The sequence below is a fragment of the Neopelma chrysocephalum genome, unplaced genomic scaffold (assembly GCF_003984885.1).
Source record: "Neopelma chrysocephalum unplaced genomic scaffold, ASM398488v2 Primary Assembly neopelma1_252, whole genome shotgun sequence".
Classification (NCBI taxonomy): domain Eukaryota; kingdom Metazoa; phylum Chordata; class Aves; order Passeriformes; family Pipridae; genus Neopelma; species Neopelma chrysocephalum.
This window is the reverse complement of record NW_020897914.1, coordinates 888,725-915,787: the sequence shown is the minus strand read 5'-3', so window position 1 is coordinate 915,787 and position 27,063 is coordinate 888,725. Positions and strand designations below refer to the sequence as shown.

Below are 27,063 nucleotides of genomic sequence, written 5' to 3'. Positions count from 1 at the left end.
CTTAGAGGTCTCCCACCGAAATGATTCCATGATTCTATCTCCTCTAAAAGCTGTATGGCTCTGGGGACACCATCATCCTCAGCACCTCAGCCAGGGGCCCTGACCCATCTCTCTGGAGTCCCAGCCAGAAAGGAAGGAGGGAAAATGAGGCTGGAACTGGAGAGATTCCCAGTGTAGAGCAGGAACGTCATCTGGGACTGGCACGCAGCATGCAGTTATACATGTGGATCCTGCTCCTGTTTCTCTCAAGAAAGTTCAGTCCCAGATGTCATTCCCCTTCTCCTGCTTTTTTTGAAGTTGGAGAACTACGTACATGGATGGCGTCTCTAATTAATATAAATATAGTGAAACATAAATAATAGACATGCCTGAAATAGTGTCACTCCCGAGCAGGCAGGCAGACGCGTCATGGAAAGAAAATAAAAATGCTTTTTATCTGTTTTGGCATTTTTTGTTTGTTTGTTTTCGCTGGTTTGTTCCCTTCCTGAGGAAAGAGCAACCTTTGCCATGAGTGAAACTACTTGAAAATAAGAGACCGAGGTGCAGGGGGAGGGAAGGCCCAGGGAAGAGAGCAGGATGGGGACTAGGATGGGGATGGGGACAGGGACGGGGATGAGGATGGGGATGGGGATGGAGATGGGGACAGGGACGGAGATGGGGATGGAGATATAGATGGGGATGGAGATAGGCACGGGGACAAGGACAGTAACGGAGGCGGGAATGGGGACAGGGACGGGTAGCGTCGGGGCTCTGGGGCAGGTTGCTGGGTCAGTGGGAAGTGGGGAAAGCCTTGCCTCTGTGGGGAAAGGGGAATTTATAATAAAGGAGTTTTATCCTGGAAACGCGGCTCCCGCTGCCCCCGCAGCCGGCCGCTCCCGCCACGGCTCTCCCCGGCGCTGCCCCGGGCCCGGGCAGGGGCGGGGGCGCGGTCGGGGCCGCCGGGCTCTTCCCTCCAACTCCTCCTCCTCCTCCTCCTCCTCCTCCTCCCGCCCCGGCCGCCCGCCGGTGCCGGCGGAGGCGGGCGGAGCGGAGCGGCGGGGCGGGCCGGGCCCGTTCGCATCCCCCCATCCCCGCCCCGCCGCGGGAGCGCGGAGCCGCCGGGCTGCCCAGCGCTCCCGGGCACCGCCAGCCCCGCAGCCGCCGCCGCCGGAGCGCCCCGGCCGGTCCCGCCGATGGCACCGCGCTGCCGCCGCCAAGTAAGGGGACAGCGGCGGGGGGACGCGGGGCTGGGCGGGAGGAGGCCGGGGACCCCCGTGGGCTCACACCCCTTTCAGTCGTGGGCAAACCCCCCGATCCACGCGGGACCGGCTCGGCAGCGCACGTCGGCTGCCGTCCGCTGCCCTCGGAGTCCGCGACCCTCCTCGGGCTGGTCGTGACCCCTTCCCGAGCGGTTTGGGGAGCGGTACAGGCGCTGAAGGAATGGGGCAGCGCTGGGGTTGGGGTGTCGGGTTTCCCGGTGCCCGGGCGTTGGCTCAGCCCCTGGGAAATGCTTCCCGAAGGGTGGAGAAGGAGAGGGCAGCATCCTCTTGTCCCCAGGGTGGGGAGCATGGCAGCCAGCGAGCCCCTAACGCAGCCCAGGGGCTATCCCCCTTCACTGGTGTCTCAGCATGTGTTGGTTCTCAGCCTGGCTGTAAAACCACCCATCCTTTGGCTGGGCAGAAGAACAGCCTGATCCAGCCGTTCCCATGTGTTGCCAGGCCAGAAAAGCTCGTTAGTGTCTTTCTTGTTAAGTAAAAATTGCTGGGGCCATTGGCTTTGGAGGGCAGGAGGACTGAGGAGGTACTCAGCGTGCCTGGCCTGTGGAAGGAGGCTGGATGGGACTTGTTCTGCAGGTTGTGTTGGGGGATGAAAGGGGAGAAGAATGTATTTCAAAGCTATCAGAATGCAATGTTATCCTACACAAGGTGTGGTTAACCCATGGTACCCGTGGCTGCAGGATTTCCACAGGGAGAGAGCCAGAGCTTCCCTCTGCCAGGTTTGTAGCATTCCTGAAGCCCTGGGCTTGGTGATGGAGGTGGGATCCTAGGCAGAATCCCATTCCCTAGGCTGCAGGGCCAGCATTTGCCTCCCTGTCTGGCATGGGAAGGGTATTTTCCGTGAGACAAGGTCTGGTGTGGCTGGGACCTGCAGGGACAGTGATGAGGGGATGGATCTTGCTCCGAAGGCATCCTAGCTCAGATCCAGTCTGCTCTGAACTCAGCCAGCAAAATTATTCTCTAAAAAGGCAACAGTAGTAAGTCAGGAAGTTGTTGGTGTCCCTGGGGTGTGAACTGAGCTGTCCTGGCCCTGGGTGGGGGTGAGCTCCAGGGGTGCTGTGCTGGGTCCCCTCTGTCACAGGGTTGAGCCAAGCCCTCCCAGCGCCCAGCTGGGAGTCAGTACATCCACAGCCCAACTCCGAGGCCAGAGGACTGGCTGTGGCCACCCTCCTCCCTGTGTGGGAGAGCAAGGATGCTCTGGGCACCTCTGCCAGCACCTTTCCTTGCCCGTGTGCCATGAGGGTGCTCAGAACTCAAAGCAAAGTTGGTGTGAGGTACCCAGACAGTGTGCCTGGCTCTGTGTGGGTGGGTGGTCAAAGGGCCGGGGGAACGTGTAGACAGCAACAGGCTTGGAGAATAGAAAAAGCTGATCCTGAGTGTCCTCTTGGGCTGGCAAAATGCAGAAAAGTGCCTTCTCCTGTCACTGCAGAAAATAGTTTGAGCGTGACTTGGTTGGGGTTTGTTTGCTGCAGTGGGACAGGAGGGATTTACACTCCACCCACCGCCTCAGGGGCCTCTCCCCATCCAACACAAAAATAGGCTTGATCTTTCCAAAAGATGGGGCGGGCGGGCTGGAAAATGCCATTCCTGCAGGGACCTGCCATGCTTTGCCCCAGGAGGAGATGTGTCACTTGACTGTGGCTTTCTGCAGGCCTGGGCAGGGACACAGGCAAGGGCCCAGCGTCGTGCTGTCCTGTGTCCCGCTGCCTTCGGGGAGTCACAGCCTCTGCACGTGCCCCTGTGCCTGTGCTCAGCAGGAGCATTCCCTCCTCATGCTGTATCCTCAAGCTCAAGGAGACGATGTTTTTCCTTCCCAAAGGGCAACTGAAGCAGAAATCTCCTGCAGGCCTTTTGCTGCAGCCTCATCCACATGCTCCTGTGGAGCTGGTCAGAGGCTGGAGGCTCTGCCAGCACCTGGAAGCTGCCATCCCATTGCCCCTGGTTCTCTGCTCCAGCATGGGCAGAACTAGGTCCCCATCAGTAGCCCCAGTCCTGGAGATGCCAGGTGGGTGACAATGGAACAGGCCCTCCCAATGCCACGGTGAGCCCCACGGCACTGTGGTGTGATGGAGGAGCTGGGTCCTCCATCCTCAGCAGCACTGGGCAGCCAGCAGCCAAGGGCTGGTGGGAAGGCTTCTGGTAGGGTGTCTGGCTGGAAAAACAGTTCTGCTGTCCCATCACTGCTTCTGGGAGACTCCCATCCCTGGACATTGGTGGTGCCCACGGGCAGCCCTTTCTCAGGGATATGGAGATGTTCCTGGTGGCTCGGTCCTGCTGCTTGTCCGGGCTCCACTCACCAACGGGGACTGGCCCATGTCCAGCTCCCGCCTGGCATTTCCCTTGTTGACGTGTTTCAGGCCCTACATGGCCAGGCCCTGGCTCCCCCTGAGCCACATCTCTGCCTGTACCCGTCGATGCTCCCTATGGCACCTCCTTCATCACCGGGGCTGGCAGGATGCTCCATGCAGCTTCCCAAGGGCTCCAGCACCACCTAATCCCCTGGGAGGGTTTGGGGGACTCCAGGCTCCCCCCTCTCCATCCTCCCCCAGCCACTCCAGCTGCCCTGAGTCACGCCACGCCGGTGCCGGCGGAGCGGCCGAGCCCACGCGCGCGGCTGGCGGGCACAGAGTGAGGAGGGGGAGAGGGGCCACGTCCCGGTGAGCGCTTTCAGGCAGGGTAATCCGGTGTTATTTGTAACACTAGTAGGGAGCTATTTTTAGCGAGAGGCAAATTTGATTTAATAGAACATAATTTGCCGCTGACAATTCAGAGGGCAGCCAAACGAGGAGCAGCTGGATTCCTAAGGAGGCTTTTTCCTGCCCTTCCTGAAATCCAAGGCTGACTTGCCAGAAGTGGCATTTGTTATTCCAGCTTTTGCTGGGGGAAAGCCCCTTGGGATAGCCCAATTAGCTCCGCTTGGTGCCGCCCCATCACCCGTCGTTAAAAGAAGGAAGGGATATTTTTGCTGCCGTCTGTTATGGGAGGGCTCAGTGCTCCCAAACTCCTTCAGGCAGCTGGAGCCAGCCATGTCCCCCCCGCTTTCCCTTTCCTTCTAACTAGCTCTGTGCTCTCAGCCTCTCCTTGGATAAATTTAGAATGAAAAATAGGTTCTGATCAAACCAAACAGCTCATTTGCCAGGAAACATGAAGTCTGTGTGCACTTTTGGGGGTTTCTTATGGACTGAGTTCTTCTGGGCCAGCCTCCGAGATACTTTGGGACAAACCGATCATCCAGGAAAGGAGCAAACACCATGTTCTTGCTTGTGCTTTCCCCGAGATAAAGATTCCCACAAAACTGATGGCAGTGTGGAAAGACATGGGGTAGTTCTTTCCTAACCCCACCACCATTGCATGCAGTCTGTCCCCAGTTGGTGGCATGGGGACAAAGAGCTGCCAGGATGAGCTGGGATAGCCATAGGCTGGAGGTGAGTTGCCATGAGGCCACAGAGCCCCGATGAGGGTGGGAAGGTGACATTTCCTCCAGGATTATGTGTTGTCTCCCCACAAGTGCCTCAGGGCAGAGCAGTGAGGGCACTCCTCCCTATCCTGGGACAGCCATCCCCCCACCACCCTGGGCAGAAGCAGCATTTTGTAGTGTCCCCAAGCTCCACAGCCCTCCGGGCAGCATCAGAAGGAGCCAAGAAGCCCCAGGCCATGGAGGGCTGGAACAAGGCTCCAGCAGCTGTGTCCTCCCAGGAGGAAAGGACTGAGCAGGACTAAGCGTTGTCATGATGTTTATCTCCAGCAAATGTATGCCCAGGGTTTGGTGGGCTCCTCTCCAGAAGTGCAGTCACTCCCTGCAGCTGGAAAACCCCTTGGCAGCCATCCAGATGGGTGCTCAGCCCTGTGCTGCTCGCTCAGGGGTCACCATCCTCCCCACAGCCCCGAGGAGGATTTGCTCCCTCCTCCCCAACACCAGGCTTTGTCCCTGGACCACATCTTGCCTGGAGCACTTGTAGCAGCTGAATATAAAGCCAAAATAGCATTAGTAAAGAAATACTGGGGAAAGCCCTAAGAATGAGGGATTGAGTGACTGCTGCTGGCGCATCCCATATGTGAATGTCCCTAGGGACACCAACTGGGATTGGTGTGGCATGTGAGACCCGACAACTCCCACAACTGACTCACACACCTTCATCAAATACCTTTTTCTGTGAATGAAAACGTGCAGTCAGCTGGGAGGGATGGGTGCTCCTTGAGCATCACCCCAAGTCCTGTGACCCTTTTCCCAGCTCATCCTTGCTCTGCTTTCTCCAGTCCATCAGGAGAGAGCTCAGGCTGGTGGAAATTGGGAGCCAACATTTGGCAGGGAAACGACCCTAAAATGAAGATCAAATTCCTTGGAGAACAACCACCTCCTCCAAATGTTGCTCTTTGCCTGATGACCAATTTGGTTAAATGAAAAAACTAATCAGTTTTGAAGCCTGAAAATGTGTGGGCTGGAGAGGGCCCCTTGGTTGGGGTTTCTCTGTGACACAGATTTTTCCCGAGTGCTCAGTTTTGACTGTAGATTTTCATTTACAATGATTTTCTGAAGGTCACCACCAGCTTTAGAGGTGGAGTGAGCTGGGAGTTTCGTCTCTTTTGGATCCCCTGCCTCCAGGTGCTGCATCTTCTCTAATTAATTGTGCCCTTCCTTCTGCTCCTCATGCTGGGTTCCCCTGGAAAATGCTGGGGACTGTCCCCAGGGACACCAAGCACTGGGGATGGTCACACTGAGAGGTGCCCTGACCCGTGTGCTCACCCCTCTTTCTACCAATCCCCTGCTGCAGCCCACACACTCCCCTCCCTATTCCCTGGAGCAAGTGTCCCCCACATCTGCAGTGGGGGGCCCTTCCCAGCTGGGGAAGCACCCTGGCACCCCATTTCCAAGCTCACGCACCCCCTGCCCCCCAGACCCCCCTGCTGAAGGTGACTGTTCCCCAGGGCACTGTGGCAGGGCAGCCAGTGCAGCAGGACCCAGCCCCTGCCCACCGTGGGCAGGGCACTGCTGACCTCCTCCTCTCTTTCTGCCCCCCTCCAGGGAGGAAGGTGCTGACCAAGTGCCCTGAAGCTCTGGGGTTCCCTGCCCACGGGCTCAGCAGGATGATGCCAGCAGTCCAAGAGCCCCCCATGCTCCTCGCAGTGCCGGTGTGACCCAGTGGCCGGCGGGGACCTGTGGCACTGAGCCTGGCACGACAGCGCAGCAGCCAGTGGCCCTCACCACGGGCCCTGCTGCCCAAAGATGAGCGATGGCATGTGGATCTCGCTCAGCCCCACCGAGTTCGCCCAGCTCCAGCAGTACACAGACTGTGAGTACGCTCTGCCCCTCCCGGGGCGGGGAGAAGGGGTCGAAAAGTCCTGTTGATCTGTGCCAGACTGGCATCCTACGTTTTCATAGTGTCCTCCTAGAGAACTAGGTAACTCCTTAGATTTTGGGGGGGGAGGCTGGGAAGGTCCCTGACCCCCAGCACTGGCTGGTGGGGGTCCCTGTGCCTGCGTGCCTGGGAGGATTTAGCTGAGCTCTGGGGGCTGGACACGTGAGCGCGGCTCAGTCCCTCTGAAGGCGGCGGGCTCCCACGTTCGTTAGCAAAGTGAAATGCCAACCAGGAAAGCAGACTGGCTTTTCCCAAACACACGGAGCTGCTCCACAGCTTGCCTTGGGTTGCCAACCCTCTGTGGTAATTTTCCTTAGTGCTTTTGAAGAGAAACCTTCTGCAGCTCCTGCCGAGGGCTGGAGGTTGGTGGCACTGCCGGAGGGTTCTGGGGCTGGGAGCAGCTGGAGAGGGAGCCTGGGCAAAGCCCAGGGGTCCAAAACCAAGTCCTTGAGGTCCTGCCCGCCAAAGAGCCGGGTGTGCTCTTCACAGCAGTTGATGGAGAAGCAGCACAGCCCAGGGAGGTGCTGAGAGCAGGGCAGGATGGGCAGGAAAGCCCAGCCAGGATGACAGAATGAAGGAAGAAGGGGTGTAAAATCTCAGGAGTGTTGCTTTGCAGGATTGGCACAACCTTGGGGTGAGCAGGATGGATGGGGGAGGACTGAGAGGCAAAGAGGACCACAAGATCCCTCTGAGGCTGTCTTTGGGGACACTGTGTATCAAAGGGATGAGAGTGGGGGCAAGTTCTCTCCAGGCCTCTGCTCCCCAGCCAGAGAACTCAGGCAGGGGCAGGCGGGGATGCAGGCAGAGGTGTGTGTGCATTATCCCTCTCTGCATCTCATCCTGCCTCTCTGGAGGATGGGCTCTGCTTTGCTGAATCCCAGACCCTAAAACACCATCTGTAATGCTGGGCTCAAAACACAGCATCTTCATTTCGTTAATTGAAGCGTGGCCAGCAAGGCTGCAGCATGGGTAGCTGCTTCCTCCCCAGGAGGGTGGCCTGGAGAGCAGGGCTGGGGGGTCCTCCCAGCCCTGGGGCCAGGAAACCCCTTTTTGAGCACCCTAGACATCCCAGACAGTTGTGGTCCAGTGCCAAGTTCCATCCCCAGTGGAGGGCGGGGGGGGATCAGAGCCAGCACAGCCCCCACTCAGAGAGAGGATTTCACAGTGATTAACAGGGCTGGTGTGTCCAAGAATCTTTTAAATGCATGTGCCCAAAGATGTGTGTGAAGGTGAAGGCTGAATGTTCCCTCCCCTTGATCTTTTTTTTTTCTTCTTTTCCTGTTTTCCTCTATTTCGGAAAGACCAATGTCCCTCCAGACGCTCCAGCCCTGACGACACCCAGCCAGGGAAGGTCATTACTGCTTGTATAGAAGTTAGCACAGAGCAATCCAAAGAGGAAACGGCCACAGGCTTCACCAGGGGAAGTTTAGATTGGACACTAGGGAAAAGTTCTTCCCCAAAAAGGGTTGTCAAGCACTGAAACAGGCACCCAGGGCAGTGGTGGAGTCACCATGCCTGGAGAGATTTAAAAGCCATGTAGATGTGGGATGTAGTTTAGTGGTGAACGCAGTGGTGCTGGGTTAATGGTTGGACTTTACAATCTTAGAGGGCTTTTCCAACCTAAATGATTCCATGATTCTATGGATACTGTTCTATTTCTCCCTCTTGGCACCTCCTGAAGATGCCAGTGGGCAGCCCAAGGCAGCCTCTGGGATGGCTGGGGCTGCCAAGGGGTGCCAGCGTTCACCCAGAGCCCTGCACTGGGGCAGGGACATTCAGGGATGTGCTCAGCATTACCTCCCAAGCAGCCAGGACTGGGGAGTGGTTTGGGCTTGCTTTGCTCTGGGTTTGTGTTCATTTTCATACAGGTAAGAGGAAGCTCTCTATATATGTAAAGCTCCCAGGCCAGCTTTCCATAACTGCCCTGCCCTCTGAAGGTGGAAGGGGAAGCAGGGCATGGATGGCCCCTTCCAGGCATGGAAGGATTCAGAAATTGTATATCCAGCAGATAAACCCCTCTGCACCATCCTGCTCATGGATGACAAAGGGTGCTCAGCGTGGCCGTGCTCAGCACGGTGCCTTTGTCTCCCCAGACTCCACTAAGAAGCTCAAGGATGTCCTGGAGGAGTTCCATGGGGACGGCGTCCTCTCGAGGTACAACCCCGAACAGGTATGGCCCTGTCCTGCCAGCATTCCCCTGTGCTGCTGGCAGCTCCTGGCCCCCTGCTAGCTCCCCCAGCCTGGCTCCCACCCCTGAAAGCAGCCGGGAGAAGGCAGGGCTGGCTGGCTGTCCCCCAACTCTCCCCATGGTCGTGCTCCCAGGACTGGACTCCCTGGCCATCCCGGGGACCATGCGCACCACCCCATCCCAGTGATGTTGCCATGGGTGCTGGCTGCCTTGCTGAGAGCTTTTGGGGGCATTCCCTTGCCAGGCAGAATCTGGGAGGGATTTTCTGTTCCCTGAAAAGCAAATTACTTTGCCGTTGTGGTGACGGGAGGGGTCTGTGCCTTCTCACTCTCCCCCGAAGAAGGCTGGGATTATTTTTTCTGAGTAGTGATTTCAGAGAGACCTATTAGTGTGCCAGCAGGACAGAGAACTTCCACGGGGGCTGTAATCACTAGAATCGAGGCAAAATGAGGAATGTCAGTTGGCTGACCATGGTGAGGAAGGGCACAAAGCTACCCCACTATTCCAGGGCACCACAGGACCCTCACTCCAGCTGGGTCCACAAAAGCCATTGGGAAGGCATTGTCCCTGTGCAATGGCAATGCCCAGTGGGGAAGGAGGAGGGGAGGAGACCTCAGGAGGATGACAGTCCCCAGGGGCTGGGGGCAGGCTAGAGGGTCCTGCTGCTCTGCCCTTCCCTGCCACTCCCTCAGCTCCTGCCCTGGCTGCTGAGCCTGATCCCAGCACCACTGGCCTGGCTGAGCCATGCTGGCACTGGACATTTCTGGCCCTGCTGCCTCTGGGTCCCTTTAGGTTATATCCCACACTGGGAATTGGGAAGCCAGCAGCTTTAGGGAGGGCTGTGTAGCTGATGTGCCCGGTGAGGGGGGCCGAGGGCATGGAGCCCACCCCTGCTGGCCTCTCTGCACCCTCATGGTGTGCCTGGGGCACCTCTATCCTCCTCCTTGGTCTCCTCCCCAGCCCATCGACTACGAGGGCTTCCGCCTCTTCATGAAGACCTACCTGGAGGCGGATGTGCCTGAGGAGCTCTGCCAACACCTCTTCACCTCCTTCAAGCGTAAGATATGCCAGGCCTCCCCCGAGACCCAGCGCCAGAGCCCCGGTGTCTCGCAGCACAGCACCCTCGGTGAGCCCACCCTGCCACCCAGCTGGGCATGCCAGGGCACCATGGCATGGTGGGGTTGCTCCCAAACTGCTCACGGGGATGAAGGTTGGGGAGTGGCACCTGAAGTGGGTGGCATCGGGGCCAGCACACAACCCGGTTCTTCTCCATCCGACGGGTGGGCTCCCAGGGCCCTTTGCTGTTCTAGGGAGGGATTTCCCTAGGATAGGCCCCCACAGGGCACCGTGGCACTGGTTCCTCCCTTTCCTCTGTGCATTCAGAGCCCAAGTCAGCATCTCCTTCCAGAGTGAGGTGGCCTATGCCCCTGTCACAGGTACTGGTGCAGGCAGCCACCCTGCACTCAGCAGCACCTGGAGCAGGGGTTGTGTGCCAAGCACCCAAGTCTGCCTCCCCCAGCCCTTTCCGTGTGGATTTGTGGCTCATGGAGACATCTACTGAAAGGACTATAAATTGCAAAAGGAAAAGGAGAACCTCCCCGGACACTGGACTCTGGCTGATGGTGAAGGACAACATCCTCCCTGTCTGGTCCCAAGAACCGTGGTGGACATCATCCATGGGATGGAAGCACTGCTGGGAGCCACTGGGACAGGCAGGAGGTTGAGGGGGCCACTCATGGTGGCTCTCAGAGATCCCTGGGGCTGAGATGCTAGGACAGAGAGGCATGGGGCTAGCGGAGAGGACCCAGGGCGAGCACTCAGCACACAGTTCCTGGAGTAAGGGGCACAGGCACCCTGGTGTCACACTGCCCCGGGCATACATCTTACTTTGCAGGGATCAATGGGAAAATGCTTCGAAGTGCCCTGGGACGACACACTCCTGAGCCCAAGAGCTGCCACAGCAACGTGGCTGAGCTGCAGCCAGTATCCCTCACCCCAGCATCGATCCCCAATGCCTCCCCCAGCTGGTCCAGATCATCCTCCCAGAAGTCCACCACTGGCACCACTTCTGCTCACAACTCCTCAGGCTCTTCAAGGATCTCCTCCGTGTCTCTGCTCAGCCCTCAGTCACCAGGTGAGCTTGGCTGGGACTCCACGTGGGGGGACACGGGCAGTGCCAAGCCCTCCGCAGTTTCCGTGCCCTGGCAGTGCAGCTGGTCAGGTCCCCGTCATGGTGGCGGTGACCTTCCAAACTCGGAGTGTTCTTGTCATCTTGGCACCTTTGCTTGGCAGACTTAAGCCACTGATCCCATCCCACAGAGCCCCCACCAGTCAATGTCTTAATTACCCGGTAGCAGCTCATAGGGAGTGGGGAATGGGGTGGTGAGTCATGGCTGCCCCCTGCCTGGCTCCTGCCAGCCCCCAAGGAGGCAAGCACTGGAAGGGCCCCTCTGCCAGGAGCCGCCATCTGCCAAAGGCTGCTGTTGGCACGGGCGGCAGCAAACGTGGGCTGTCCTGGCACCCCAGCAAGCTGCCTTGCTGCCCACTGAGCTTTCACTCCTTCTGTGTGGGTGCTTATCCCCGTCAGGACATGTCCCCATGGGCTCTGACTACTCATCCTGCCTGCACCTGCAGCAATTGAGGGATGGGGGTCTGTGACCCAGAGATTGAGTGGCAGTGCCCAGCCCTGCTCCAGCAATGGCACCCAGCCCCGGGCCCCCTTTGTGCTCCCAACCCTACTCCAGCAGTGTCACCCAGCCCCACATCCTCTCTGTGTTCCAGCTCTTCTCCTGTGATGGGCCCCAGCCCCACACCCCCTTTGTGTCCCCAGCCCTTCCCCTGTTGTGCCACTCAGCCCCATGACGAATGGGTCCCTGCCCCCCGTGTCCCACCTGGGGATGACTTTTGGCCCAGTGTCATTCCTGCGTGTGGCCTCTCTTCCTGCCCACAGGCACGAGGAGCGTGGAGAAGAGGTTACCCTTCAGCCTGCGGAAGAGCCCCAGCTCCCTGAAAACCACCCCCCCTCCGCCCCCCACCGCCCTGGCCCAGGTGGTCCACCTGAAGGACATTGTCTGCTACCTGTCGCTGCTGGAGAGGGGACGAGCAGAGGACAAGCTGGAGTGTGAGTGGGACCCTGCGGTCGTGCCGTGTGGAGGGGGGTCACCTGAAGGGGGTTTGCCCAAGGAGGGGTGCAGAGCTGGATGTTCTTGCCCATTTGGGAAAACCACTCAGCATCCCCCTCTGCTCCTGGGTGTGTTACCCATGCCTGGCAGAGGGGCTTTACTCTGATACCCCGCAGCCCCAGGGTCACATCTCACCCCAGCTGAGCTGGCACAGCCCTGCTCCCACCTCAGAGCCTCAGCAGCATAGACCTGGGTGCCTGGGGTGCCTCAGGGTGCCCAGGGCTGGGCTCTTTCAGCAGCTTCTCTCCTCCCTCCAGTTATGTTTCGCCTCTACGATACTGATGGGAACGGCCTCCTGGACAGCTCGGTGAGCCTTCCATGAGAGATAAAGCGGGGGCTCCTCGGGGGGCTGGAAGCAGGCAGGGCACTACTGAGGTGCCCACTCCCAAGGTGAGGTGCTCTGAGCTGGGCAGCAATATGGGAAAGGAGGAGGAAGGCAGCAGCTGGACCACAGGGGTGGGGGACACATGCCAGCTTCACTGCATCCAGGAGGAGCAAGAAAAAATCCACCCAACCAGAAATTGAAGCTCTGCATTAGGTCGTGGTGTTTCAGAGGAGAAAAAGTGCACAGCTCCTTCTCCCTTGGGATGTTTTCTCTTTGTTCTTTGGGTATCGCCCTTGAAACCTGTTGGAAATAAAATCTGGTTTGTCAGAATAGTTTTTCCCAGGAAAAACCCACTGCAGATTTTCTTGCATGTTTTCAGGGCAGAAGACAACTCCCAGCACCCACTGAGGACTGGGGTGTCGCTGCCCCGCCTGTGCGGGTGGGGACTGGGGTGGCCTTGGGCATGTGGAAATGTAAACCTGATACATCCCCAGTTTGAGGGCTTGGGGCTGGACACTCTACTCATGCCTGAAGCCATTCCTAAGCATCGGGTACCACCGTCTCTCTGTGCTCAGGAGCTGGATCGTATCATCAACCAGATGGTGCACGTGGCTGAGTACCTGGAGTGGGACTCCACTGAGCTGAAGCCCGTGAGTGCTGGGGCTGGGGGCAGCTGGGGCAGATGTGGGGATCCACAGCTAGAGTTGTGGCTGGAATCACCGTATCTCTACATTTTTTTCCTCCTCCAGATCTTGAAGGCGATGATGGAGGAGATAGATTACGATCACGATGGGACCGTGACGCTGGAGGAATGGATCCGGGGTGGCATGACCACCATCCCCTTGCTGGTCCTCCTGGGGATGGAGACAGTGAGTGCCCCCACAGAGACCTGCTTTGGCTGCATCCAGCCTGCCTCCAGCAACAGACTACGCACTCACACAGCACCACACAGCCCCACACTGGCCCCCAACCCTTTTGTCACCCCCACTCTGCCACCTTTACCCCCAAATCTTCCCAAGCTCAGTTCTGAGCTGTAGTCACTGCCAGCTGCCATGCCCAAGAAGGCTGGGCTCACTCCTTGCTGTTGCAGCATAATCCAGTTAGATGAATATTTAATCAAAAATTAAGGTGAGCACCTAAAACAGTAACTCCTCTTATGGGGTGAGCTTCAAAGAGCAGAGGTGGGGCGGTTGGAACCCCCCTTATTTCTCCGTGGTGTTTTTTCATCCTTTTGGCCTTCATTTCTTTCAGGTGCATCCCTGGCCATTGGATAATAGTTTGCAGGGAAAAATCTGTGGTTTTGCTCATGGTGCCTATGCTTCCCATGGAGAGATGGGGGTGGGGGACAGGCTTTCTGGCAGGAAAATTCAAGAAAGCAGGAAATTTTAACTGGCTCCTGCAGAGCACTCTTGCCTGGCTCCAGCTGTAAGAGGCTTGTGCTTTTGTCACCCTGTGGTGATGGCCTGGTCCCAGATGTGGAGTCACCTTCCTGTCAGCCACCAAGATCCTCCCTGTGGCTGGGCTGTGCTGAGAGGCCGTGGGAGCTGGAGCTCGGTGCCTGGAGCTGGACATGCCCAGGGCCTGCATCTTGGAGAAACACCAGGGAGAAGGGGAGCAGGGGGAGCCCATGATCCTGCTGGGAGCAAACTCCCACAAACATAGTGAGGGGTTTTAGGGGATGAAAAGCCGATAAAAATGGTGGGCTGAGGGCTCTGGGACCCCTGGCAGCAGGGGAGTGACCCCTCACCCTCCACTCTACTGCCCTGCAGAACGTAAAGGATGATGGGCAGCACGCCTGGAGGCTGAAGCACTTCAAGAAACCCGCCTACTGCAACTTCTGCCGCACCATGCTGCTGGGGGTCCGCAAGCAGGGCCTCTGCTGCTCCTGTGAGTCCTGGATCCTTGCCAGCATGTTGCACCCCCAGGCTGGTGGCTCCCACTCCATCCAGTGCCCTGGGGAGAGGGGACTGGTCCCTGTTAGTGCTGAGCCCCGTGAGTACTGCAGGGTGAGAGGGGAGGAGACAGCTCCCATGCTGGAGAACGATGCTCACCATCTCCTTCATGGCACTTGGGGATATGGTTTAGTGGTGGCCTTGGTAGTGTTGGGACAGCAGTTGGACTCAATGGTCTTAGAAGGGTTTTCCAAACTAAATGATTCTGTCTCTATGATTGTTCTCTCTCACCAGTCTGCAAGTATACAGTCCACGAGAGGTGTGTGTCCAAAGAGATTGCCTCCTGCATCAGTACCTATGTTAAATCCAAGAGAAACACAAGCGTGAGTAGACAGCCGGTGCATTTCTGAGTCAGTGGGTCTCCTGGCCCCTTGGTCTCCTGCTCTGATCCCGCATGGCTTTTTCCCCTGGGATTTGCTCCTCTCATCCTGGGCAGCGGCTCATGGGCATTCCCAGCATCCAAAGCCTTGCAGGATGCACCCTGTCCCCAGTCCCCAGGCACTCACAGGACCTCAGCCCCAAGGTTTGCCGTGGTTCCAGGCTGGGGAACAGGTGTCCCTGCTGTGCTGCATGGAACAGCAGGGAGGGAAGTCAGCTGTGTGACGAGCTGGATTGGATCAGTCAGCATCCCTGCAGGACAAGCTTCTGAAATCGTGGCAGCCGCCCTTAGCAGGAGGGAGATGCCTGTGGGTCGGTTGTGTGCCTGCAGTGTCCCCCTGTGCCCTGCAGGTGATGCAGCACACCTGGATCGAGGGCAATTCCCCCGTCAAGTGCGATAGATGTCACAAGAGCATCAAGTGCTACCAGGGCATCACCGGCCTGCACTGCGTCTGGTGCCAAGTCACCGTGAGTACCGGGGGCTGGGGCGCACCCACAGTGCCCCCTGCACGGCCAGCCTGGGGAGGAGAGGCTCACAGGCGGGAGATGGCAGGTGTCCCCTGCTCAACATCCCTTCCTCCTGCCCCTGCAGCTCCACAACAAGTGTGCCTCCCACGTGAAGCCAGAGTGCGATGGGGGCCCACTGCGGGACCACATCTTGCTGCCATCCTACATCTGTCCAGTTGTCCTGGTAAGTGCCCCTCTCATCCTGGTGCGTGACCCTCTTGTAGTGGTAAGTGCCTCCCTTGTTCTGGTAAGTGCCCCCCTCCTTGCTGCCAGTGATAGGAACCCATCAGGGCATCACTGAGGCCAGCCTGCCTCCCCCAGGTGCTGGCGCTGCCTTCTGGGGCAGTGTGGGCATCCATACCTCTGTTCCCCAAAGGACAGGCAGTCCCACTGCCGACGATCGGAGAGCGACTCCCCTGCCAGCACCACCCCCGAGGACACCCAAGGCTTCAAGTTCAACTCCACCACAGTGGATGGGCAAGGACTGCAGGTAGGTTCCCACACTGGGCTGCAGGTGAGCTCTGCTGCTGAGCCCTGCAGCAGGCAGGAATTCACAGCTCCATTTTCTGCCCTCCAGATCAGCCCCCGGCCCGGGACGCACCCACTCCTGGTGCTTGTGAACCCCAAGAGTGGAGGAAGGCAAGGGGAGCGGTAGGTGGGGTCCTGCCCAGGGAGAGCATCCCACCTTGGATGGGGGCTACTGGTCCCTTGCGCATCACTCCTGGTGTGGGACTCACCTCCGCAGCGTTCCTCACACCTTTCTCTTCCCAGAGTCCTTCGGAAGTTTCACTACCTGCTCAACCCACGCCAAGTGTACAACCTGGACCGCGGCGGGCCCGCGCCAGGGTACGGAGTCACAGCAGCTGATCCTCTGCCCTCTCCTGCCAGCCATTGCTACCCCACTTCACACCTTGTCTCTCCTGGCTTTCTCCAGGCTCAACTTCTTTCGGGACACTCCAGATTTCCGTGTGCTGGCCTGCGGAGGGGACGGCACAGTGGGTTGGATCCTGGACTGCATAGGTGAGCAAGGGACAGCTGTGTTCCTACAGAGCATCATCTGCCTGCATCCTTGGTGATCTGCCACGGATTCACAATATTCCCCATGTGAAAGTGGGGGGGGGGAGTCCTGACAACAGCATCATCCCGGGCTGCCGGCCGAGGAGGGACATGGAGAGGAGCAGGAATAAGCCTTGTCAGCCCCAAACCTCTCTTCCCCTTTGAATTGCAGATAAGGCGAACCTGGTGAAGCACCCGCCGGTGGCTGTCCTGCCCCTGGGAACGGGCAATGACCTGGCACGGTGCCTGCGTTGGGGAGGAGGTGAGGCCGGATGAGCACTGCCCAGGAGGTGCCCACACTGCCCAGGGGGACCCTCCAGTGTAGCTGGGTGGGTGCCATCGCAGGGCAGGGAGGACTCCTGGGCTCCTGGGATGTGGTTAGAGCTTCATCTCAGCCTGGTGCCTCCAGGCACCCCCTCCCAAAAAGAGCAGCCACTGCTTTCTCACCCCCCCTGCAGCTGGGTCCTGCCCAACCTTTTCCATCAGGAGAGCCCCACCATTAGCCGAAATCTCTGCCACTGCTGTGAGGATGTGGCATAGCAGCAGCCCCAGGCTCCCCTAGGTGCTTGACACCCAACTATGACATGGCTGTGCTCCCCTTCATCCTCCTTCATCCTCCTCTTTCCCTTCCAGGCTATGAAGGAGGCAACCTGATGAAGGTCCTGAAAGATATCGAGCACAGCACTGAGGTGATGCTGGACCGCTGGCAGATAGATGTTATTCCCAGTGACAGGGAGGCCAACGGAGATCCTGTCCCATCCACTATCATCAACAACTACTTCTCCATTGGGGTGGTGAGTTCCATGAACCAAGGATGGATCTTTCCCTCCCTGTTCCTCCTTGCTCACATTCCCAACCTCCCTCCATCTCCTGGCCTCGTTTTTCTGGTTTTATTGTCATTTGCAATGGCAGCACTTAGATACATAAGCAGGCATGGGATTTCTCTTTTCCACTGGGAAGAATGTGAAAGGAGCTTAAACAGGGTTCAAGGGAAGTTTGGAGCCCCAGGGACGAGGACACTCCACCTGCCAAGACAGCACCCATCAGCAAAGTCCTGCTTTGGTGCTCAGACCCACGTTCCCCCATGCTTTCCTGACCCAGGGGAGTCTGGCAGCCCTGTGCCACAGGGGTTTCCCCCAGTGCTGGGGCTCAATCCTGAGAGCAGGAGGGATTTGGGAAAGCCCTTCTCTTCCCAGGGGCTTGCAGCACTTTTGTCCTGGGCCAGGGGTGCCACCATGGTGTGGGTTACCCACTTGCAGCTCTATGGGATGCTTCTGGGTTCACATCAGCTCTTGCCAGGGGGTGTCACTGCAGGTGGCATTTGGTGACAGCTTCTGAGTTGGACTCCTTATGCGACCCCCCCTCGCATAAGGAAAGGGTGTGATGAGCTTCAGGAGAGCTGCCACCCTGCTAGGGGAGCTGTCAAGGTGCAGTGTCCCTGGAGCCCCACTGCCCCACTGGTAGCCCTCTCTCCCCCCTCAGCATCCCCTCAATGTGGTGAGGGAAGGAAGCCAAGTGCACTAATTACATCTCACTTAACAAGCTTTGGGAGGAGCCTGGCTGAGGGTCCCTCCATTGCCTCAGCATGGCTGCCACACCGTGTCCTTGTGCCACGGGGGCCAGCGATGACCATGAAGAGCTGAGCTCCCGTACCTTGGCGGATGCCCACAGAGCGCAGAGCGGGGCTTTCTGTGCTGTGCCACTGATGTCTCTGTGCTCCCACTCCCCACAGGACGCCTCCATCGCCCACCGCTTCCACATCATGCGAGAAAAGCACCCTGAGAAATTCAACAGCAGGTAACAGCTTCCCAGGGGCCCCCCGGAAAGCTGGGTGTGGGGGGACACCCTGACGCTGCCGTGCATCATCCAAAGGGACTTTGTGTTCAGTCAACCTTAGGAGACAGGCAGGGCGTGCACAGGGCACGGTGGAGGTCCGGGGCAAGGCTTGGCAGGGGTTTGGGTGCTCCTTCAAGCCCCGTGTGTTGTGTCAGGCTGCTCGAACTCGGCCACGCACCCAGTTACGTTCATTCATGCTTTATAATTAGCATGGAATTCCAGGACAGGCAGGAGCAGGCCAGGCAGTGAGGGCAGGGCAGGCAGGCAGCAGGTCACAGCTCGCTCCTGCTGTGCTTGGGGCATGTGGAAATGGGGTGATGGCAGCAGGAGCTGTGGCTTGTGACCCCCATCCTCAGGTTCAGAAATACCTGCTAGAAAAATCCTGAATGGATGAAAGTGTCTGGTTCTGCCCTGAAATTCAGCTCCCCTCAGCTTACAGCTCCTCATAGCTTACAGCCCCCCATCAAAGCCTGGCACAACAACTGATGCAGGGGATGAGCCATGGTCAGGGGCTGCCTGACATAGTGCCAGGAGGGTTCTGAGGTGTGAGACATCCCCTCCATGGGGTATCCCATCCCCGGCAGTCTTGTCAAGATACACCGGCCTGTCCCATGCCAAGGGAGCACCCAGCACGCCCATCCTCCCCCTGCACAGGGTGTCTAAGCCAGGTCTGCCTGAGCCACCCCTTGTCCCATCACACAACTCCCTAGAGTCATGATGCTGGCAGTTCCTCTCCAGAATGGCTTGTGTCCCCATCCATAGCTCATGTCCCCATCCATGGCTCATGTCCCCACCACAACAGCTCCAGACAATCTCTGGCAGCTCATCTTGCTGCTAACTGGGGCAAGGCACCACTTCCAAGCAGGATGCTGACATGTCTCTGTGCCCCAGGATGAAGAACAAGCTGTGGTACTTCGAATTCGGAACATCGGAGACCTTTGCAGCCACCTGCAAGAAGCTCCACGACTATGTTGAGGTGGAGGTGGGTTTCCTGGGGTGGTCCCTGGCTCCAGCCATGGCACAAAGGCTTTTTGGGAGCTGTTGGCCATAAATTCCTCAGGTAGGGCTTTTGACTGTTTGGAGAGAGGGTGCCACCATGGCTTTGACCCCTCACAGTGGTAGGAGGACACAGTCGCTGGCAGGACCCCCCATTCCACCACGTGGCACTTGCTGCAAAGCCAGCCAGCTGCAGGCAGAAGAATAAGCCTGTATTCCCCACTTCCAGCTGTATTCAAGAGCGTGCCTGGAATATTCTCTCTATAAACTCCGCGCTGCTCCCAGCGCTCGTTGGATGACATGGAAACAGCCTTTAATTAGAGCTGGGAGGAGGGCCCGTGGTTGCTAAGAGCGCTGTCACTTCTCCGGAGGCGCTGGGGGGTTCGGCCGTAAACTTCCGTCTCTCCTTATCTCCAGATAAACCACCCTTTTATAACTTAGTCTGGAGGGTGAGGGGAGAAAAGCAGTGCTTGCTGCAAGAGACTGGTGGGAATCAGAGCAGGTGGCAGGCACAGGGGTGCTGGTGGTGGGCAGAGAGTGGGCAGAGCCTGGAGACCTGGCCCTGCAGACGTGGGGCCACAGGCAGAACAATTTTTATGCCTGTTTCTAGACCAGGAGTTTCATCCCTTCCCAAAGCCTAAGATGAGTAGCTGCACCCATAGAAGCTGGTGGGAAGGAGCAAAGGCAGCATCAAAACCATCTCACCCCCTTCCCCATCCATGCAGCAGGGTCCCAGGGTAGATAAAGTCTCTGTCTGTGGGATTCGATGCTGCTGGAGATGGGCACGAGGTGCCCCCCATTCCTTACCAGGTGCTCCCCACCAAACATCCCCACCAGCTGAGCCCACTGGCAGGAAAGCGTTAATCCCACAGTATATGAAGTTGAAAGCAGCAGCCTGTCCTCCCTCGGCTCCCAGGCAACTGTCAGCCTTGCAGAGAAATGGCAGTTTTGTTTTGGAAATTGGCACTCATTCCCTCTACGACTCCTGGAAATGAATTTGCTTTTTCCCCCAGCTGCAAATTTCTCCTTCCAGCCTCGCTGCCAGCACGCCGTCAGCTGCCCCTGCTCAAAGAGCCCATTGTAGCTCGTTGGCACGCAAACCAGGGAGGACTCCACAGGGAGAATTGCTCCTGCCCGTGGGTGTGTGGGCAGGCGTGGGCAGCTGTGGGCAGGAACAGGCTCCTGCAGCATCCCATCGTCCCGCGCCCTGGGCAGCCAACTCATTCCCATCCCATTGTGGCTGGGTTGGTTCCCACTGCCTTGCAGGCAGGTGGGAAAGGTGCCTGCAGTTGGGGGTGATGCTCAGGTTGTGTTGCCCGTCCCACAAAAATTGAAGCCCTTTCGCTTGGTACCCACTGCTCAAGCGTTGAGGTCTTTTCTCTTCCTACAAATCATAATATCATTAAGATGTATTGAGAATGAAATGATTTACATCCTTTCCGAGCCCTGGAGAAATAGTTCTTCCCTCCCAGACTAGAAGATTCCTGCATTTTGCTTTCAGTGCAAGGCTAAAAATAAGATCCCGCAGCATCAGGGCAGGCAGAATGGATCTGACACACTGAGGTGTTTGCTCGTGTGAGTGTCCAGCTCTGCGTACGTGGGGCTGGTGTCCTCGGCGTTGGCCAAGAGGGTGGTAAAAATAAGCTCCAAACCTTTGCTAGAGGAAAACAACTGGAGTTAGAGCAACAGCGGGGGCTTATCAGCCCGTTTCATTCCTCTTGGCACAGCAAGTGAGAGCAGAGATGCCTTTGCATCACCAAGAGGCAAGGAAAAAGCTGTGCTGGGATTTGCTGAGGTGCAGAGTGGCAGGCAGAGACCAGATGCCTCAAGGAAAATAGGAATGCTCTAAAGAAATTCCACTTGGATGGGAAAGCAGCTGCTTCCACCAGAGGTATCTAGGAAGGGGATCCGTGTCTGGGTAGTGTGAGAAGACCTGAAGTTAAAAAATGCATTTCCACGGCTGCTGCCTTCAATCCTGTGGGAAAGCTGCAGGAAATGGATATTTTTCTTTTTACAGGGAATTTTCAGCCAGGGCAGTCCTGCTGTACGACAGCAAAACCTGGGACGCCAGTCCTGTGTGCTGTCTTGTGGTTTTCACTCCAAAACCTGACATTTTTCCCTCTGACACCTTTCCCATAATTTCCTTCCAGCCTCATTTCTAGTTTCCTAGTGCCTATTGAAAACAAACTGGTTTGAACTATTTTTTGGGCAGCCAAACTTTCCAGTCTTTTGGAGTCAGTTTGAACAAGGGGAGGTGGGGAAGCATGTGCTGGAGCTCCTTGGGTGGAAGTCACTTCAGGGTTGAGGTGATGTTGCCTCCTATTTTGGGTCACAGCACTAAGCCCAGCCAAGGTTTTCTGTGGTCTCCCAGGAATCTACTTTTTAAAACTGCCATTTTGGACAGGTAGTAAAATTTCTATGGAAATAGAGGGGAGAGCAGCACAAGGAGGGTGAGGTGGTGGTAGTCAGCTCTAGGAAAGCAAAGTGGGGCAGGGGGGTATTTGTTTGTGTCTCCAGCCCCACTCACCCTGGCAGACGATCCAGTGTCACACTGTGCTCCTGTGGTGGGGAGAGGAGGCTGGGCTCTGTGCTGATGGGCACCAGCCCCCCAACCCCATGTTCTAACGCTGCCCACATACCTGGCAGTGTGACGGGACCCTGCTAGACCTGAGCAACATGTCCCTGGAGGGCATCGCTGTCCTCAACATCCCCAGCATGTACGGAGGCTCCAACCTCTGGGGCGAGACCAAGAAGCAGCGTGGTTACAACCGGCTGGGCAAGAAGGCGCCGGAGAAGGTGCCCGGCACGGTGGTCACCGATGCCAAGGAGCTGAAGTTCTGCGTGCAGGGTGAGCCATGGGCAATAGGGGAGTGTGGGGTTAGCACGGGGGCACTGGGCACCCCCCAGGTCTGGAGCAACAGCACTGGAGGGGTTGTTATTGGCTCACTGTCTTTTGGGGTGCCAGGGTGACCCCACGGTGTGGCAAAGGAGGAGCTGGAACAGAGCTGCAGAGCTGGCATCGAGGGCTTTTGTAAGCATCTCTTCTCAGGCTCTGCCACAGCCTTGCAAGCGTGGATGTGGGGTTCAGGAGCAGCACAGTGACCACACTGTGTCCTGGCCAGCACCTTGCACTCACTGCTGCAGCCACCAGTCATCCCCATGGGCAGGGGCAGCCCCAAGTGCTGCCAGCATTCCCCAGTGGGTAACAGTGGGGTAGAAGCAGCCAGCGAAACAGTGAAAGTGCCTTGATTTTCCACCCACCACCTCTCACAGCCTGGAGCTGGGGTTGGAAACAGCCCCCCTGTGATGACACTGTCATATCCCAGGCCATCACTGGCTCTCCCTTGCTGGGTGAGGCAGTGGGAACAGGCAGCAGGGAGTGGGACAGAGCAAAAGCCAGTCCCAAAGGCAGTGTAAGGGACAGCAGGGTCGGTACCCTGGGGACAGCCCCACTTGTGGGGGGGTAAGACGGTATGGGAGGCTCAGAGGGCTTCTTAGGGGTGGAGTGGCAGGGGTGTGTGAAAGGTAACCCTGAAGGATTGAGTTGTGCCAGAGTTGGGTGCCCTTGCTGGTGGCCCAGAAGAGCAGGATGAGCTGGGATAAGGGGCTATACCCTGGGATTTGAGCAGATTTCTCACAGTGAGGATTCTGCCATGCATGCTGGCTCCTGGGAGGCTGCAGCACCCCTGGGCACCCAGGGAAGGGGTGTCACCATTTCATACAATGCAAACAAACAGTTGAAGGGCTGCTGGGGATCTGGGCTGGCACCCTGCAGCCATATAGGCCCAGGTGCTATTGCAGACCAGGAGAGTTTTTTCTCCAGAGATTTTGGATAGCAGCATTGCCAGCACTGCAAACATCCAGATTGGTGGTCATGGGACACAAAGGACATCAGGACACATCCCCCCAGTGCCACCAGCCCTGCTGTACTTCAGGACAGCCAGCAGCCCTGGTGTGCTGGCCCTGATGTTTCGCATGATGGCAGAAGGTAGGTAGGGGATCCCTGGGGATGGGATCTCAGACTCCTCTCTCTTGCAGACCTCAGTGACCACCTCCTGGAGGTGGTGGGGCTGGAGGGTGCAATGGAGATGGGGCAGATCTACACGGGGCTGAAGAGCGCGGGGAAGAGACTGGCCCAGTGTTCCTCCGTCACTATCAGGTATTTGTCCCTGTCCCAGCTGAGCACCCGACCAACAGCAAAACCTGACACCCTGTGTGTCAGTGTCACCCCCTGTTCCCTCTCTCTGTGCTTTGCAGGACGTCCAAGCTGCTGCCCATGCAGGTGGATGGGGAGCCCTGGATGCAGCCGTCCTGCACTGTGAGTCCCCGGGGAGGGAGCAGGAAGCAGGGGGGGCAGGGGCTGGCAGGATGTTGGGATGGGGCAGCAGGTGCTGGCAGGATGGGGCAGGAGGGGCTGGCAGGATGGTTGGGTTGGACAGCCTTGCCTCCTGGTGGCAAAGCCTCTGAATTTGAAGGAAGGCTCCTACATTTGCTGGCGGGTGGCCACAGAGCCCAACCAGCTGTGATTGTGCCCATGAAGGCCCCGGACTCATGACAAGCCATCGTGGGAGCTGTGGGGACAGGGTTCCCCTTATCCCTTTCTGGGTCAGTGGACACAGGAGCGTCCCTTCCTGGGGGAGCTGCAGTGGTGTCCCCCACAATTTGGCAGGCAGCTTGCCCAGAGGATAAATCCTCTTCCCATCCCACCACTGCCTGGATGTGATTCCAGAGCTCTTTGCCCCAGTGCTGGGTGCTGAGCTGCTCCCAGCTTGCTGGGGTCACTCCCCAGGGTCCTGGGGCTGGGGGATGCCTGGAGGGCTCAGAGCCCAGGACCCCCTTACTGAGCTGGGTTTTTCCACTTCTTTTTAGGTCAAAATTACACATAAAAGCCAGGTGCCAATGCTGCTGGGCCCGCCCCAGAAGAGCAGCTTCTTTTTCCTGAGGAGGAGAAGCCGAACTCGGGATTAAACAGTATCCAAGGAGCCACAGCCTGGAGGTTCCTGGCATTCCAGCCACCGCCTGCTGCAGGGGGTCCCCAAATCCCTCTTCTGCTGCTGGGACAGAAACTCCCCCTCCAAGCCCAGCAGAGATTATTTATCCTGGGAGGATCTTGGAGGCTCCTTCCCAACCACCTCAAGCATCTTCTCCTTCCGGGATGGAAACAGTGGGTGAAGGCAGACTGGCATACAGGGAGCACATTTGCTGGAGCAGCACTAGGACTGGGATTTTTTCTCCCTTTATTTAAATACCCCCCAGCCAAGCTGTGAGTGAACATGCTCCTGAGGCAATGCCAAGCTCCACCTATTTATTTTTCACCTTCCTGAAGGCCATTGGATGTCTTGCTGTACTGGCTCTTTGTCCTCCAACCCTTGCAATGGGAGGATTATTTATTTCCTTAAACTAGAGGAGCCGTCTCAGCCACTCACCTCTCTGCTGTGGGGTTTAAGAGAGATGCAAAGAGCCATTGGTGCCAGCCTTGTGAGCCACAAGGCATGGGACAGGCTGGGGACTGACCGTGCACAGGGACAACTGTGGGGTGGATGGGAGGAGACTGTTTTGATGGGGAAATGGCAAAAAAAGGAATTTTGGGGCGAGCTGCCAATCCTGGGAAACCCCCGTGCCCCAGCTCTGGGCTTCACGTTCATATTTATGTATTTATTTAGCAAACTTTGGTGGAACTTTGGGGGTCACCTTTTTATGAGCCCAGGTTGGACACAGATACCACCTCCCTTCTCTGCTGGCTGTCCTCCATGGCACCTCCTTCCACATGGACTTTCCTCTCTCCTAAAGCCTGCCAGCCAGCACCAGGGGCTGGGGACCCTGGGGAGAGACATACAGAAGCTCTTCTCACTTGGAGGTGTCCTTGCTACCTTTCGACACATCTGCCCATGTGCTTCATCAGGCTGGTGCTTTTCCAGTGCAACCAGTGCTGCCTCTGGTGCTCCTGGATGGCTGCGGGGAGCAGGGGAGAGCAGTTGCACCTCAGTTTCTGTGTGGCCCCGTCTCCCTGAAACCCACTCCAAATCCAAGGAGTCTCGTGGTTGCTGCTGCCTGCACAGCTGTCGGAGCCCAGCTGGGATGCACGAGCAGGTTTTGCTGATGTCACCCATGGATGGATAGAGCATGTGATGCAGCTTCTCCCCAGGATGCACAGGGACCAGAAAATGGATGAATGCATGGAGGCTGTGGGGGTCTGGATGGGCCCCCAGGACTCGGGAGTTGGCAGGACTGGCCCATAGAAAGGGCTGCTGGTTGCTTCTGCAGGCACCCACTGCCTCCAGCGGTGGCCCTGCATGCGGGGCACACCCAGATCCTGAATCACCCCTGCTCCCAGGCAGCTCCCTTAGGTCTGGTGGAAGCTGCTTTGCTGCTGTGAGCAAGCTAGGAGCAGTGTGTGCCCCACTGATGTCACCTCTGGCAGGAAAACTGATGCTTGTCCCTACTATGCCCCTGCCACACAGCTGGGACAAGCCACGCTGTCCTCCCCAGTGTCCTAGTGCCCATCCTGTCCCTCCTGATGCTGCAGGTCCCCATTCAATAGCATTCCTCTGGCAGTGCAAAGGGTGCTGCCATTATTATGTTTTGGAGGGAACAGCGAGCTGAAAGGGAGGTGTTCATGACCTGCATACACAGGCACACTTCACCAGCAGTGCATAAATCCACCCTCCTCCTCCTCACCCGAGGTGGCTGTTAATGAGTAGCCAGGTGAAAGCAGTTGGAGCAAGGCCAAACAAAACCCAAATCCCATGAACCAGCTGCCTCCATTTCCCCAGCCCGTTCCTGAGGGCAGCAGTGCCTCACAGCCCCACACTTGGGGAGGGTGAAAAAAACCACTTCTGCCATCTCCAGGGCTTTACCAGCAAGAGGGCAAGTTTGTTCTGTGGGATGGCAGCATACAAGGTCAACAGGTTTGGTTCCGTTTCCCATCCAGCCTCAGCCTGGGGTTTTATCCCACTGCCTGCATGGAATCAGCAATGCTCCTTGCCCCTGGTCATGGTTTGCTGGGCTCGGGGCAAAGATCAGCACTGGGGTCCCTGCTGTGGTTTGCTGTTGGTGGTGGTGGAGCCAGGGGAAGCAAGCCCATGTGTCCATGCCCGCACCCATGGCTCTGGCAGCACCATGGGCAGGGAATGCTCCTCTGAGCTTAAATCCAGGGGGGGTGCTCAGCCATGTGTCCTGCAGGGCATGGAGAGCCCAGTGGGACAGCAATAGGCCAGCACTGATCTGCCAGGAGTGGTGGCAGAGACATTACCTTTGATGGTCAGGGAGAGGGTTCCTGCCACCTGCCCCAGGGGACATGGCTCCTATCTGCTCCCACCCTGCCAAAGGCATGGTTCAACGGGCATGGCAGCTCCTGACCTCCTTAGTCTGAGGATGCAAAGGTCCTCAGCCCAGGAGGGACCCTTCAGTCCAGCTGTCCCTGGCTCCAGGGAGGAATATGCCATGCAGCTGAGGGACACTCGAGGCTCTGAACCCCTCTATTCCCCTCAGTGTCTACCAGCTCAGCCCAGTTCCCAAGGGCATGGGATAGAACAGAAACCCCAAACAACAGCCCCAGACACCAGTGCCAGTGCTGCACTGGGGGACTCCCGAGAGCTGGGAACTCCATTCCCACAGGAGCCCCAGCCCCCTCCTTCCGCTGTGTGTGTAGCTGTGGTTGCCTGCATGGAATGGCGTCCGTAGCGTAGCGCGTGTTACTGTGTACACCTGGACTGCTGTGGGCTTGCCTCTAATAAAGATGGTGATGAACATCTCAGCTGGTCCTGGGGTGAATGAGGGTGATTCCTGGCCAGACATGGAGTCCCCACCTTCAGGGACTGAAGCAGGTTGTGCCCAATCCAGGGTGCCGGGGCTGAGGGGGTGTTGGCAGCGGCAGCACGATGGAGCGGTGCTCAGTGGGAGCTGCATCCGGCTAAATTTGGAGCCTGTAAATTTTTTATTTTTATTTTTTCCCTGAGTGGGCTCTAAATTTAGCAGGCACCCATCTCCAGCCCCCTCCCAGCCTTGGCTCTCCAGGGGCTTTGGCTCTT

At 57.7% G+C, this 27,063-nt stretch overlaps 1 protein-coding gene across 3 annotated transcripts; it reads left to right on the top strand.

The window, feature by feature from the left end:
• Positions 1-1,095: 1,095 nt before the first annotated feature.
• On the top strand, positions 1,096-24,934 carry LOC113977588 (diacylglycerol kinase beta-like). 3 transcript variants are annotated; one of them, XM_027703846.1, is made up of 25 exons: positions 1,096-1,196; positions 6,280-6,547; positions 8,707-8,783; positions 9,762-9,927; positions 10,696-10,935; positions 11,752-11,922; positions 12,241-12,290; positions 12,884-12,958; positions 13,058-13,177; positions 14,078-14,195; positions 14,495-14,583; positions 14,990-15,106; positions 15,231-15,329; positions 15,522-15,635; positions 15,723-15,796; positions 15,917-15,991; positions 16,080-16,165; positions 16,374-16,463; positions 16,835-16,995; positions 17,934-17,998; positions 18,929-19,019; positions 21,680-21,881; positions 23,072-23,192; positions 23,291-23,351; positions 23,903-24,934. In XM_027703846.1, exons 2-25 carry the CDS (start codon positions 6,481-6,483, stop codon positions 23,999-24,001), a joined length of 2,628 nt encoding a protein of 875 aa, XP_027559647.1. In that variant the 5' UTR covers positions 1,096-1,196; positions 6,280-6,480; the 3' UTR covers positions 24,002-24,934. The 3 variants fall into 3 exon arrangements, with proteins under 3 accessions (XP_027559647.1, XP_027559648.1, XP_027559650.1); XM_027703847.1 differs by lacking the exon at positions 1,096-1,196 and adding an exon at positions 4,619-4,681; XM_027703849.1 differs by lacking the exons at positions 1,096-1,196; positions 6,280-6,547 and having other exon boundaries at positions 8,707-8,767.
• The last annotated feature ends 2,129 nt before the right edge of the window (positions 24,935-27,063 follow it).